The following is a 15,737-nucleotide window of genomic DNA, read 5'->3' as shown; positions in this document are numbered from 1 at the left end:
TCCTGCGAATTCGAATAAGGTTTCAGCAAAAGGAATTTTTGCGCCGGGCCAGATTGCAGCTGACGCTCCAGTTGGAGGTGCGAGGATTAGGACAAATCTCTATTGTTGCATTTTAGTCCAATTAATCAGATCTCATCTGGCGTGATAAGCACGTCATTTTTTTTGGGGGGGGGGGGGGGGGCTTTTTGGCAGGAGGGTGCGGCCATTTTTGTATCTTCATGTACACAAATGTATTTCATATCGACATGTTTTCATAGTCATTGTGGGTCAAGTGTTTCGTTTAGTACAGACCGATATGTTTTTTTCAGGGCCGATACTGATTATTTGGAGTCAAGGAGGCCGATAACCGATATTTGGAGACAAATATCTTTTTTTTTTTTTTTTTTTTTTTTTTTAAATATATATACATATATATATATATATATATATACACATATATATATATCTATATATATTTTTTGTATGTGGGTGAGTATGTGTATGTGCGTGTGTGTGTGTGTGTGTGTGTGTGTGTGTGTGTGTGTGTGCGTGCGTGCGTGTGTGTATTCATCAGTTCACCTAAAGCCCATTAAAAAAAAAATCCCATACTAATAATATAATATAATAATAAATTGCCAGATGCAGAAATATCAATGTAAGTTATCACGATGTAGTGGCTCTCGCTAACAGACAGAATTAAGTAACCAGAATTAGGTTAAAAAATTCTTTATACGTAGACCATGTTTCTATAAATTTGGATATTTGGTTTTTATTTGAGGCAGATATTTTTTCCATTAAAATGTGATTTATGAGGAGGTTAGACCATTGGTCGATATTCAGAGTTTGTTTATTTTTCCAGTTAACAAGAATTGTTTGTTGACAATATTAATTTTCAGTAAAAGGGGAAAATATTGGCATCAAAATAAAAAAATTCAAAAAGTGTTCCAAGACTTGCTGATAAAACGCTGCGGGAGCTTCCAGTTCATTAGTGTGTCTTAAAAAGTTCAGTGGAAACTTTAACAAGTAACTGATTCACTCTGGTTTTCTACACTAACAAAAGTTTTCCAAGATTTCAAAATATCTGAAATGGTAAATTTTCACTTATCTCAATTTTCATTTCCAATGAAAACAAACGAGCGGGGAATTAATTCCAAGAGTAAGCAGAATCTCTTATTAATTAAAAAAGTTAATAACTCAACTTTAAATTGACATCTTATCGGCCTTCAGGTTTTTTTTTTTAAAATGGCTGAAGGCGATATTTGTCAAAATTTCAAATATCGGCCAATCCTTTGGGAAAGAAAAAAAATCCACGTGGTTGCCAAAAAATGGCAAAGCTTACAAAATCCGTACTTCAGATTTTACGCTCAAAGATTACACTTGTGTGTGGTTCTTCATTTTTCCAAGAATAATTACCAGAAATGATCATATTCTACAATGCTTATAGGACAATAAAACCTAAGAAAATACATTTGGAAAAACTCCTCATTTTTTTTGATTACATGACAAGACCTTTTTACTGAAGTAACTTAGCTTAGCTTAGCGTTTTTTGGGCTCCTCGTAGCGCAACATCCATTTGGACTTGCCAAATGCCAAATGTGATTCTTGTCCTATAACCAGCCATTTCTTCATTTTTTTTTCTCTCTCCCGATTGCGTTTGAAGCCAAAGCACACATCATCCCTACGCACACACTTTACGTATGTACATGCGCACATTTGCGGCCTCTTCCTCATTCCCGTCGGCGCCTCGATAACGGGCCGAGTCCAATACACACTCGGCGCCGTCGTAAACTTATGCAAATTGTTTTTTTGGCCTTCCCTCCGTCATGGTGCGAGTCTATTTGTCAACAAAATAAAAATAAACATGCCCCGCTGCCTTATCTGCGGCTGCCATCGCGGCAATGCACGCTAACCTCTCTCTCTCTCTCTCTCTCTCTCTCTCTCAGTTTGTTTCTGGACCAATACCGAAGCAGCCTGGTCGATGCCATAAGGAGATTACTGCAACCCAACGTAAGTGTGTGTGTGTGCGTGTTTGTGTCTACTGTATATATGTGTGCTTATCCCCCATCCCTCTCCTCAATCATAATTAGGCATGAGCACACATTAATAGTGTGACGGGATTAATATCATGTAATGCTTTAATACTTGTGCAGCGCTCTGATCTCCGAGTCTCCGCCTCCTGGCCTCGCCTTCATCATAAATCCCGGGCAACTTCTCCCTTTTGGCCCCGCGATAAGACCCCATGCTGCGACCGCCAAAGCAGATGGGGGAGTGTGTGTTTGTGTGTGTGTGCGTGTGTGTGTGTGTGTGTGTGTGTGTGTGTGTGTGTGTGTGTGTGTGTGTGTGTTGTGGAGGGAATAAAAGCAAAAGGCTGGAAGAGATAGGGTTGAGATTTCTCTTCATGTGAAGGAAGCGGGTCGCGTTTCAAGTACGGAGGCCGGCCGGCCTGAAGACGGATGACAGAGAAAGCTGTATGCATCCCCCCCCCCCCCAAAAGACGCCCACTCACCCCCCCGCTCAGCATTTCATAAGCCACATTAAGGCTTCAATGCATTGAAAATATTTCATCGGTTCTCACTAATAGCACTTTTGCGTTCTTTCGGGATTTTCCTCAAACCATTTTTGCAAGACCTGCAAGAGCAACACAGCGCCATCACCAAATCAGGGATTTCTGGCAAGTGCTGGCCACAATTTCCCATTAGACAAAAAATGTCCAAGCCTGACACAATGTTGCATTCATAAAAGGTGGTCATCAAGGTTGAATGTTTGAGCCACAATTCCAAAAGGTACGCATAGGTGCAAAAACATCACTGCACGTGACCAAGGAGGAATTTCTGGCAAGTACTGGCTGTGCCCTCCACGTGACTACAATCTCCCATAAGAAAAACATTTAAGCCTGGATGCATTTTGCTTAAATATACATTACAACGTTGAAACTTGGGGCCATCATTCCAAAAGGTTCATTTAGCGCCATCGCCAAAGCAGGAATTTCTGGCAACAACCACCCGCCGTAAGATAAACAGCCCAAAATATGCAAAGAACAAACAGTGTGGGGAAAAATACGGTCTGATGAAACCGAGGTTGAGGTTGATGGCCACAATTCCAAAAGCTATATTCGCTGATCACGACACAGCAGAAAGTGCCTTTTACCAAACGGAGGAATTTATGGCAAGTAAAAAAAATGAATAGGCTTTATTCGCCATTTGCACAAACGCTTAGCAGTATAAGCACATTGGAATTCTTGTGCGTTTAAGTCTGAGAAGTAACTAGGTAAGGATGCGATAAGAAACAAACAAATACAGCTAAAAACATACAATTATTACACATTTATAAAACAAATAGTGATAGTAATAAAATTCCTAAAAAAATTATTAAAATGATTGCACATTTCTATTTCACAATTTCTGACCGAATATCTGCACCTTGGTACAAATGCTGAAGGAACCTTTTTTTTTTTTTTTTGCCAATTTGGCAGACTGGTCTTCACCAAGCTGGGTGGGCCGGCACAGATGAGGGGGGAGTGTCTTGCAGATGGCGCCTCCACCAGGTCGAGACTGTAGTGCGACTTGTGTGCCAACATTTAAAGAGGAATGAAAGACGCCGCTTTGGTTGGCCATGAGTGAAGTCGCGCAGCCTCCGACCTGCAGATCCATCGGCCTGCGCTCGTCTGTGAAATACCAACATCAGGTTTAATCCGCCTCTGTGCAGAGGTCTTGAAAATAGTCGGTCACTTTAAAACCTCATAAGAAGTCAGTTGCAAACGGCGTGTGCTCACTTGCCACTCTAACTAGCTACCTGCCAGGCATTTATTTGTTGCCATGGAAACTCATACTAATAATAATCTCATAAATATCACAAACAAAACCGTCGTGCACTCACAACATCACAACACGCCCATGCTCGTTATTATCTCGATATTTGTTGCATCTTACACAAAAGTGCGGTTGCTCATCTCTGCTGAGAATAATCAAACGTTTGTGCCGTCGGCGGCGGCGGCGGCTTACCGCTGAGCGCTAACAATGGCCGGCGCGCGAGCGCGTCGCATCTGCGCCCGTCGCCGGCTCTCGCTAATATAATCATATCTCCCGCTTTAATCCCGCCGAGATAATTCGGCAGCTAATATGATTTGAGCGGCGGCCATCAGACAAAACGCGGACGCCACCAAGAGCCTCGCCAAATATTCAATCATTTGCTAAGCTGATTAAACAATTAGCAAAAGGCCGACTTCTCTCATGTAATTTGTTGTTTGTGACAAAGGTACGCCGTCCGGGTGGCCCGATCCTCTTAATCAGATGATTCGTGTCTGGGGCGTGCGTGTTTGATTCCGGTTTTCGCGGAACGTTTGCATGAAAGCGAAAAAACAACCCAAAAAAACGGTGGACAAAGCGAGCGTTCCCGCTGCCTCCTGCGCTTTTGTGTTAATTTGTGCGTTCGTACGTGCTCGTCTCCGAGCTGCGTTTAATTAGAACAATAACAACACGATCAGCGTGGAATAAAACTCAAAGCTGGAGGATTTCAAAGAAACTTTGAACCTGTTGTTAATCCTCTTAGTACTTGCAGGACGTCTGCGGGACGCGCGCGCGCACACACACACACACACACACACACAAACACACAACACTCTTTCTTCCTCTCTGGTGCGCACGTCTCACTCGAGATTTCGAAGACGCAACCTCACAGCCTGCGTGTGCGCGCTCACATTTCCACGCAGCTTTCATTTGTTTTGATGTGGAAATAAAAGGAGTGTGTTTATTCATGACTTGTAGTGTGTGCGTGCGTGCGTGCGTGCGTGTGTGTGTGTATGACGTAATTGCTGACGTTGTTCTCTTGGGCCAGGGCGTGGCCTTGGTGTTTGCCCCGCTCCGAGGCGACACCCTTGGGACCTTCTGTCAGCTGGCCCGGCGGGCCGGACTCCTGGTGGCTCAGCAGCGGCAGTACGATGCGCAGGTGTGGGACGTGCATCTGAAGGTGAGAGCGCCATTTTGACAGCAACCAACGAGCACGCCAAGTCAAATGTCACACATTTGAGTGCAAATCTCAATCTGTAGTGGCAAAAATGAAAAAAAAAAAGATTCCATGATCCTAAAACGTGTGTTTTTGTGGAATCCCAATAACTCACTTCAGGTCGGCAAAATGTCATGCCTTTGATTTGTACTAGCAGGTCAGGTGACTACTCGTTGACCAATCCAACCAACCTAAGCCAATAACCAACCAGCAGTTGGACCAACAAAGTGATAAGCCATTCCCAACCAACAAATCTCAACCACTCACAGTCCACTAACCAACCTAACCAATTATTACTCCATGTTAACCAACTAACCAAGCGGTCAGCCAGCAAACTCAACCAAATAGCTAACCAGCCCAAAGTAGTCAACCAACCGGTCCCACAAACCAACCTAACCAATTAAACACAAATTAACTCAACCAAGTAATCCAACCAACCAGCTAACTGATTAACCAACCAACATTGACAAAAGGAGTTGACAGCCCATTAACAAACTCACTAAATTGATCAAACAGCAAATCTTTGAATGCAACTCAACCAATGAACCAAAATTGGGTCAAATAGACCCAAGTAGAGGATTGGTCCATTTCGTTGGGTTCATTTTGACCCAACTGTTTTTAGAGTGCCGCCAACCAACCAACCAATGAACAATCACCTTTTACCTACTTATACAACTCGTTTAACAAACCAACCAAGCAGCTCCCGATAATGAGATTGGACTGCAATTCCGACGGCGCCAATTGAAAAGCTTGCAGCCAACAGACCGAGATACGACTTTCACGATTTGATATCCAAGCATGATTTGGAAGTTTCCAGTGTGTGCCATTCATTGATCGCCATCGTCAATAAATCTTTAGAGTCCACGTTTGTGACCATCGAATGGCGCGGGCGAAAACTAGCCGCTTTCACTGGGCGCTCGCTTGGCGGGGGGGCCGCCTCGGGAAAGCACCTGAGTTAAAAGAAAGCGGCGTCCCGCTGCGGCCTCCATTTACGCGCGCAGCTCACAACAAGTGGACGGCGTCTCCTCGCGTCTCCTCGCGTCTCCTCGCGTCTCCTCGCGCTCCTCGCGTTGCCGCCGACACCGCTGGGACAATTGCGCCCGAAAGGGCACGTTCGAGTCACTCGCTCACACCTCTTTGCTCATTTCGTGCTATTACAACATTTTTTTTAATTTTTTTTTTATCAGCGGGTGCAGCTGTGCAACTTTGGGCTGGGAAAAAAACGGGAGATTTTTTTCATCCTTGTGGCGGGAGAACGGCAATAATAATGGGGGGGGGGGGTGGAGGGCCATAAACTTAGGACCACCCCCTCTCATCAATATTTTTTAATGACACATTTCATGATGAGCGTCTACAGCATGGAATGAATAAATATGAGAGCAGAGCATTTTTATTTTTGATTCATATTAAGCTCTATTTATATATTTATTTTTGTATTTATTTCTACTTTTCTTTTTATGAATCTTGTTTATTTTTGTATTTAGTCTTGTTTTTATTTATTTATGTAAATATATATATACTGTTTTGTTGTTGTTTTTAATTTCCATTTTTATTATTTTTTGTGTTTAATTTTGTTTCACTATTTCCATATTTATTTTTGTATTTATTTCCACATTTATTTTTATTTTTATGAATACTTTTTTATTTTTTTTATTTCCACATTTACTTTTATTTTCATGAATCTTGTTTTTTTTTTGTATTTATTTTTGCTTTTATTTATTTATTCATGTAAATATATATACTATTCTGGAGTTGTTTTTAAGTTCCATTTATGTTTTTTTTTGTATTTATTTTTGCTTTTATTTATTTATTCATGTAAATATATATACTATTCTGGAGTTGTTTTTAAGTTCCATTTATGTTTTTTTTTGTATTTAATTTTGGAAATATATTTTTTAATACCCATTTTTATTTTTACTTTTATAAATATAAATATAAATACGCTGGTGCAGCTACCACCGTGTTTGAAAATACTCTGGAAGGAATTGATCAGGATGACATCAATGCAAAACACTCACGCTTACACACACACACACACACACACACACAAACACACACACACACACACACATCGGGGTCAGGTGCTGCATACAAAAATGAGGAAAACTTGGAGTGTCCTCCTCACATCTGAAGGTTATTAAGTCTCCTCTGCTTATCTTCTCATAAACACACCGAAAGGGTGTGTTTGTCCGTGTTTGTCCGTGTGTGTGCGCGTGTGCGCGCGCGTGTGGCCCAGACTGACCATCCTAACACACATGGACACGCAGCAAAAAAAAAAAAAAGAAGAAGAAAAAAAAAGAATTATATCACCAGCTCGCACAGAGCAGACATCACTTAGACGACATGTTGGCCAGACATGACACGCAAACGTAGCATGTGATGATATCACACCCAAACACACACGGGTAAAACACGTGCACACACACACACACACACACAACACACCAATAAGCAGCTGCTCCTCATTTGCACGACAGATTAGCTTTCCTTGACTAGATGTGTTTACTTGCAGTGGGAGGACCAAGAAACCAGACCAGGCAATATCACAACCTGCAGCGGAAACACACGCACACACACACACAGGCATACGCATACACGCAAGCGCACACACATACTATGGATGCGCATGTCGCGTCAGCTTGCCGCAATCAAAGAATAAACACAAACGTTTGTTTCTTTGGGAGAAGTGACACTAAAAAAGCTTGAGCAAGTCGTACCGACAGCCCCATAAAAGGAAGCAAATATAGCTGGTGTGTTTCATTGGCTCACTTTTGTTTCCCTTTCCCCAACTTTTTTCAACACGCTTTTGTCACACAATTTGTGATCAATCTCGAATACATTAAAAATGAAAATAAAAATAAGAATACGTTTTTCCCCCATTTGAAATTAATGGAAATGCAATTCCCCAAAAAAACTGGGACATGTGGCAAAAAAAAGAGTGAAAAAGTTGAGGATTGCTCATCAAACACCTGTTTGGATCGCCCCCACAGGCCAGCAAGCAAATTGCAGCCAATCATTTTGTTTTTGTTTAACACAACGTGCCAACTTCATTGGAATTGAGTTTGTTTATGTGCTGCTGGATCGTTTATGTTCACATATTTATTGCTCACTCAATATGGTAACAACAACGCCACATTGATGCACATTTTTCGCCCGCGTATCTATGGCGTTTCCCATTGTATGTTAGCATGAAGCTAATGAAGGCTGAATGTACAGTCGTTGAAGGCTCCAGACTGCCTCTAAATGCTGGCATGTTGCACCTAAAATTTGGGACGAGTACATTTTTTTTATCTACATGCACGTGCGACTAGTAAATTAGCAAATTTAGTTTACACCCTTAAAACTGCTGCGTCAAAAATAACCAGATTTTGGTCCAAAATTGTATAGACCACAAGTTTCTGGGTTGTGATCCAAAGTTGGGCCAAATTGGTCCAAGTCGCGGTCCAATTTTTTATTTAATTTTTTTAACCAGAACTAGGTTATAGTGACCAACAGCTTTGGGTTAGTACCCAAATTGACCCAAGTAGTGGGTCAGTCCGATTTTTGACAAAAAAAAAAAGGGGTTATTTTTGACCCAGAGTGTATTATTCTTATAATATTAACACATACATTAATCACACACCATTGAGCGATCATCGAGGCTTATGTCTTGAAAAAACTATTTAGCTATAGAACTTCAACTAAAAAAGTCCCAAGAGCAGGTTAGATGATTATTTCCATAGCATGAATCCCCCTGCCCCCCCCCCCCCCTCCCCAAGACTACATTGGAGCCATTTTTAATATTATTTATTGCGGACATTTGAATCCCTCAAGGGAAATTGTTAAGAAGCTTGTTTTTTTGTGTGCACAAAATACAAAGGTCACAATTGTGGCCATCCGCAAGCTTGCATTTTTAGTTCAAAAAGTCCCCCCCCCAAAAAAATAAATAAATAAATAAAAAATTGTCAGCGCGAGTGTGTGTTTGTGCTGCGACAGGCAGACGACCGGGCTGGCGCGTTATCCTCTTATCCGCACTGTTGTGGAATCGAGAGGCAAGCAGCTGGAGGGACTGCAAGCGGCCTGATAATGCCGGCGCTATTTTCTCACCCGCCATCTTAATCTTGTTACTCAAATGGTTGTGAAGAGAGAGTCATGAATTTTAATTTCTCTCTCACACACACACACACACACACACACACACGGCGCGGGAGTACATCCCCCGTCTTTTGCACATGCATAAGCAGAAGAATCCGTCGTCCGCCGCTGCCTCCCGCACCCGACACACTTCAGCCTCCATCTCAGCGCATTTGGTAACATCACGACACTCTTCTCATTTCACACAAACACCTTTTTTTTTTTTTGCATCTGTGGCGTTTCGTGCCGTTTGCTGCACTTTTGTTCACTACAAAAAAATAATAATTTTTGTTAAAAATGAATAGTACAAATTCAAATTCAGCGACGTCAAGTGGCAGAACAATGAACTTGTCTTCCATGAAATTGCGGAAAGTGCAAGAAACCTGCGTACGCACCTGTTGCTAATTTTTATAACTGAACTAGACTAAGTGCGACTTCTGCAGGAATTGCGTGGGAATGCTGAAAGCTGAATGCTCACGAAGCAAATTGAAAGATAAATGATGTGAAATTTACAAAGTATTAATTGTAGTCGGAAGATAAATAAATAAAAAGAACACTTGAACCCGGGAGGCTTAACGTGAATTTTTGAAGCAAGTTGAAATTTAGATGAACAAGTGTTATCTGAAAGTACCCTCCATTCATTTAGTTGGAAAAGTGGAACTAATGATATCCAATGGAATGATGGGGGGGGGGGGGGGGGGTCACTCAATAGCGCCACCTATGCATGCAGTACCCTCCATTCATTTAGATGTAAAACTGGCACTATGATAAGTCAGTTGATATACATTTATCACCCTTAGCATAATTGCCATGGATATATTTGCAATGTTTTGTCGGAGGTGGGATTCGAACCCGCGACCTCCTGGTACTGGACAAGGCAATTTACCAAATGTATCAGGCAGCTGATAATGACGGTCAGTTTTATGTCTGGAAGTGGGCGTGGAAAGTGGGAGACTCATTGAAAGTGAACGGGGGAAAGTTGAAGTTTAACGTTAAATTGTGCCAATACTGGAAGTCATGTGGAATCACACAATAAATACCCCGAGAGGTGTGAATTTTAAAAAAATATATATATTTTTTTTTTCTTAGAGAGCTCAGTATTGTTCATTCGGCAAAATTACAGATTCGACATTCGGGGGTGTGAATTTTTGACGCAGGTTGGAATTTGAACGTGGCAAAAAAAGTGTGGAGAATAAAAATCGCAATAACTGATTCGCGCAATAAAATATCATCTTTGTGTTCAATTTGACAGACATTCATTCGTGTCATTTCAGTATTCATACATTTTGTAACGTTTTTTTTGTGTGCCGTGACATTTGTGTCATGTAAAATGGATGCCTTGGCTCAAGAGCAGACGGGACGCACTCCTCTGGCAAACGGTCCCAAGTACTGACACACTTAACCACCGCTGCCCTAAATAACCAGCTGCCAAAATAGCCTCGTGCTTATAACTCATTTGGAACACGGATAACCTTATTCCAAAGTCGCCAAAATAACTGAGTAGCTGGAAAATCATCTATAAGTAGACCAACCAAACTCAATGGGACGAGGTACCAATAAAAAACGTGCAAAATGAAAGGTACAAAGATAACCAGAAAAAATATATACCAGCTACTAAAGTGAAAATGGTTAATAAAGTAACCAGGTAGCAAAATTGTGACCAAAGAACCAAGTGTGATAGCAATAATTGGGTACTGGGGGGAAAATAACGGGTATAAAATAGCCAGGTACTAAATTAACCAGGTATTAAAATCAACTAAGTACCAAAATAATGAGATCTATAAATAACCAGGTACCAAAAAAATGTTACCTAAAGAATCAGGTGCATAAATAACTGGGTATTTTTTAAGTAATATAAATACTGCAAAAAAAAAAAAAAAAAATCCAGGACCAAAATGGCCAGTAGCCAGACACCAAATTAAAAAGGTGACAATAAATAAATAAATAACCAGGTAACAAAAAAGGACCCAAATAACCAAGTGGTTACTGTTAAATAAAATAGATATCACATGAATAATAGTCAGGGACCGAAACCAGAAACCAAAATAAGGAGGCAACAAAAAAAATACAGGTATCAATATTAACAGGTCACCTCAATACCTGGTAACCAAAATAACTAATTACCGAAAAGTGACCAACAGAAACAGATGTGGAAAAAAAAAGAATCAGGTAGCGTAAAAAAAAAAAAAAGAACAAGGTATCAAAATAGGCACCAAAATGACCATAAAATGCTAAATAAGACGGGTCCAAAAATATACAGGTACATAAATAACCAAGTCATGTACCGAAATAACTGCTTACTAAAGTAACCTGGCACGGAAATTGACTGGGCATCAAAATAGCTCGTCTGTCTGACTAATCCTGGACCGCAAAAAAAAAAGACACCAAACGAAGCAGGCATCAAAATAACAAGTAACCAATTTAACCAGCTACCCAAAAAAAAAAAAGAAAAAAAATGAAATGCACCGAAAAATGAGGTAGCAAAAAAACTTCCAAGTGACATGACTTCTTTTCAAGTGCCCCCCCCCCCCCCCGCCCCTCCCACCTTCAGTCTGTCCACTTCCTCCTCGAGTGGTGAAATGGTGGAAATGAGAGCGAGGATGGAAGAGGGGTGGGGGTGGCGTGGTTCACAGGAGCACTGGCGAAAGTGTCACTAAAATAAATGACTTGCACCTTAGAAAGAAAAAAAAGAAAAAAGGAGCCGGAGAGAAAAGATTGAGGTGGGTGTTTTTTTTTTTCGTTGCTTGCGGTTTGAGAGGCGGTTTAGGCAGCCACCCATGAAGCTGATTAGGCGGCCTGCGATCAGGAGGAACAGCTTTGCTTGTTAAACTTTTCACCTCTGCCAGCGCTCAGCCGTCCTCGCCCCCTCCCTCGCCTTTTCTCCTTCCCTTTCCTTCGTCTTGAATCGCCGCCTCGGCTCCTTCCGCCCGGCAGCGTTTCAATGTGAAAGCTGCTCAACCCAGCACCCAACGTAGGGCTTGTTTTTTAGGTTGGGGTGGGGGGTGGGGGGGGGGGGCACACAGGCAGCTGCCCCTCCACGCCCACTCTTTTTCCTCCTTCTCTTTTTAAGTGAGGTTGGGGTCACAGGTTCAACCACCGGCCGGTGCCTGGAGGGGAGATAACGCAAGGGGTGGGCTGGGGTGGGCTTGGGTGGGGGGGGCAAAGTAACCAGCTACCAAAAGACCTGAAGACCAAAATAACTCAGTGAAACCAGGTAACCTTCAAAGAGAAGTCAACCCAAAAAAACGTCTTCGAATATGTTGAACCCGGCCTTAGATACTCACAATATGCCGGCACCAAAAAAAACAGGCGACAGGGGGAAAAAAAACAGGTCGTACAAAACAAAAGTATTGAAATAACCACACAACAAAGTAACCACTTAATAAGCTAAATAAAAAGGTACCAGAAAATATAGGTAGGAAAGCAAAAAAAAAAGTACTAAAAATAACCATGTGAAAACTAGGGATGTAACGATATCCAAACATCATGATACAATAAATATTACAATATGAACCTCACAATATGATAATTATCATGATATTGTGGGAAATTTGGCAATATTTAAAAAAAAAAAAAAAAAAAACAACCCTCACAATGTTCAAAAAAAAGTTCATCTTGGAGAGCCACAATATTGTGTTTCTTGCACATATCAGCGACGGAGAAATTGTCATGTCGCATGTCACTAGTTGGGTTTCCATCCACCCGTTTTTATTTCAATGTTCAGGAGATGCAAAAATAAAACTGAATAGAAACGCTAGAAATTGGAAAAAGGTGATCGCGCTTCTCCCTTTAAACTCGGGAGAGCAGAAATGTCATTTTGTTGTGTTTTGACCAGTTATACACATTTGTTTGTTGATTTAAAAAAAATATATATATATATATATATATTGAAGGTTTAAAATAATAAACTTAGTTTTGTGTGAAAACCACAGGTGTAAGCTCTAAAATGTTTTTGAAATGATGTTTCTGTCTGCTTCAGGAGCTGAGATAGCAATTATTTTTTAATATTGTTGAATTTTCCATGAAAACTTCAGGACTCAAAAGCCACCTGTAGATTTTAGAGGCATGTTTTGCCAGGCACATCTCTATAGTGTATAGCGCCACCTACAGCGGCGGAGTCCCCTCTCAATATTTGCAAAAGAAGAGAGGGATGGAAACGGGCAAAAGTCGCATTTTCAGTCAATTCGCTTAAAAAATGTGAAACAATTGAATGGTAGTTCACAATGTTGTGTTTGGCCAAATTGTGTTTTTTTTTGGATGAGGTTTAGAAAAATATTTGCTGGTGTGACTGATTTAAAGGCGTGATAATCGCCACGGTGGCCAAAACATTCCTAATTAAAATGATCCTGCACTCATAAACTAACCACCAGAGGGTGCTAGAACTGGATTACAACCTTGCATTTTGAACCGATGCGCTGCTTTTAATCTCGTGACATGACCACGACGATCGTATGGCACTATTAATACTGTGATATGACGACATCGCCGCTATCGTCACACGCCGAGTGAAAGCGAGTAACCGTTGACCCAAATAACCGTGACGATGTGTTCCCTTTTTGTGCTTTGGTGTTCAGATGCTGCAAGAAGGCAAAGACGCGTACGACGAGAACATCCACTTCCCTCTGCTGCTCACCTTAACCAAAGGACCTCAAGCTCAGTGAAGCACGTACGGACTCGCCTCGACCCGTCAGCGCTGCCGGTGCCAACTTTAGCGTCTTATCAACACTGTGATCCGCCCGTCATGCAAGTGAGGATCGATATCTGCGCGCGTCCTTCCGATGGACTTCACATATCTGGCAAAGATGCCACACTCTAAAAACTGTTGGGTCAAAAGTAACCCAATAATGGATCAAAAATGGACCGATCCAAATTATGGGTCAATCTGAGTCAAGAAATTGGTCTTTCAGCGTAAAACAACTCATAAATATTGGTCATCTTGTAAAACACAACCCAGAAAGTTGTGTCAAATTGACCCAAGTAGAGGATCGGTCCATTTTTGACCCATAGTTGGGTTATTTTTGACCCAACTGTTTTTTACAGTGCACCTGACACCAGAACATGATCCATAGTGTTTACAATCTAAGAACTGTTGGGTTCAAAGTAACCCAAATTGGGTGAAATAGTGAACGCAGCGTTGGGTCCAAAAGGGACCAGAGCAATGCTGGGTTATTTATGCACAGCACATTGGGTTGAGCATTTGACCCAAGGAATAAATGACGACCAGCCTCAGCTCGTCGGTCCACCGTCATCCAATCTTCAACCCAATCTGCTGGGTCAGAATAATTAACCCAAACTGCTCCACATCCACGTTGACCCAATGAGTGTGTTAGGAAAACAAGCCAGCATTTTGTGTGTGTGTGTGTGAAACAAATGTCATAAAAACCTGAAGAGACCGTACAAAGCTTTCAGTTTCAGGAAGATGTGGACTTTTTGACCCTTTAAACATTTTGCTCATCCCAAAAGTTGACAAATGAGTGAAATTACGACTGTGGCCCAATAGTTGAACGGGACAAACCCAAAGCGGCAACAACATCAACACACACACACAAAGCCCAAACGCTGTTTTTGTTCGCTGTCAGTGTGCCTTACGTCAGCTTTAGATCCATTAAGAGTGAACCCGTCCAACAAGATCGCGTCTCACCCACCGTACAAAAAAAAATCACACATTTGACAATACTTTATTCACAAAAAATTATATATTTTTTTTTTCTTCAAACATTTACAAAATATCCTCACACGCTTTTGGTGAAAACTTCCCATTTCCAAATGTGGTCGATTTTGGGTGACGTTAGCAACCTGAGCCGTGATTGGCCGTTTACCTGTGATGTCATTTTCAGTCCACAGCAAGTTGTCGAAAAAAATTCTAGACAAAATATCTTCTTAGTGCTGAAAACGGCGTGTGTGCTTACGAAATAGATTTCCGATGACGGTTAGTCACCGTTTCCGTGAGCGACCAAAAATGGTTTTAAAATCCAAAATCTTGCGTCTGAATGGCCAACTTTCGCTTTGTTTTTCAATATCGGCTTCAGTTTGATGGCCTCCGATGCGTTGGTCAGCGCAAAATCACTTAATAAAAACGAACATCAACACATTCTCGGCATTGTGCTTTTTTCATTTCTCTCGGTTTGCCGCGGCGGGGCGCCGTTCTTGTGGCGAAAACGGCGCCTCGACTTCCACACCTCGCGTGTGTGTTCTTTTTGTCAAGAGTTAAAGGCGTTAAATGCTTACAGATGTAATAAAGTTTCCTCGGGATTGGCTGCGGCCTGCCTTTCAAAAACAATGGCCTCCTGCAGGCTAAGCTGGTGCCAGACAAGCTAACACACACGCACACACACACACACACACGCACACACACACACACACACACACACACATATCAAGCCCAGTCAAGCGTCTTCCCCTGCTCGGGAATAAAAGCGAGCGGGATAAAGAAGGAAGGGAGTGCAGCTAATCCTGCAGCCTCACTCTTCTGTTTATCAGTGAGGAGGAGGAGGAGGAGGAGGAGGAGGAAGGAGGGCGACTTGTCAGAGAGGGAGGGGCCCCAGCGAGGCCTCCCGATCTGCATTTGGAGATTCGAAAGAGCCCCTCGTACGCTCGTCGCCTGCCGTCACGGCCGAGGAGATTTCGCGGCGAGACGGGATGGA

The 15,737-nt window shown here is 41.9% G+C and overlaps 1 protein-coding gene across 1 annotated transcript in view; it reads left to right on the top strand.

Moving 5' to 3' along the window:
• Positions 1-15,201, top strand: part of camkmt (calmodulin-lysine N-methyltransferase) — a 98,703-nt gene extending 83,502 nt beyond the window's left edge. Inside the window, exons 9-11 of the mRNA XM_077581345.1 lie at positions 1,923-1,986; positions 4,813-4,944; positions 13,668-15,201. Of these exons, the coding sequence (XP_077437471.1) occupies positions 1,923-1,986; positions 4,813-4,944; positions 13,668-13,754 (283 nt within the window). The 3' untranslated portion in view covers positions 13,755-15,201. The remainder of the gene's footprint in view (positions 1-1,922; positions 1,987-4,812; positions 4,945-13,667) is intronic.
• The last annotated feature ends 536 nt before the right edge of the window (positions 15,202-15,737 follow it).

The sequence above is a fragment of the Vanacampus margaritifer genome, chromosome 12 (assembly GCF_051991255.1).
Source record: "Vanacampus margaritifer isolate UIUO_Vmar chromosome 12, RoL_Vmar_1.0, whole genome shotgun sequence".
In the NCBI taxonomy this organism is placed as follows: domain Eukaryota; kingdom Metazoa; phylum Chordata; class Actinopteri; order Syngnathiformes; family Syngnathidae; genus Vanacampus; species Vanacampus margaritifer.
Note: the sequence above shows the minus strand (reverse complement) of the source record. Positions and strands in the feature narration are given on the sequence as shown.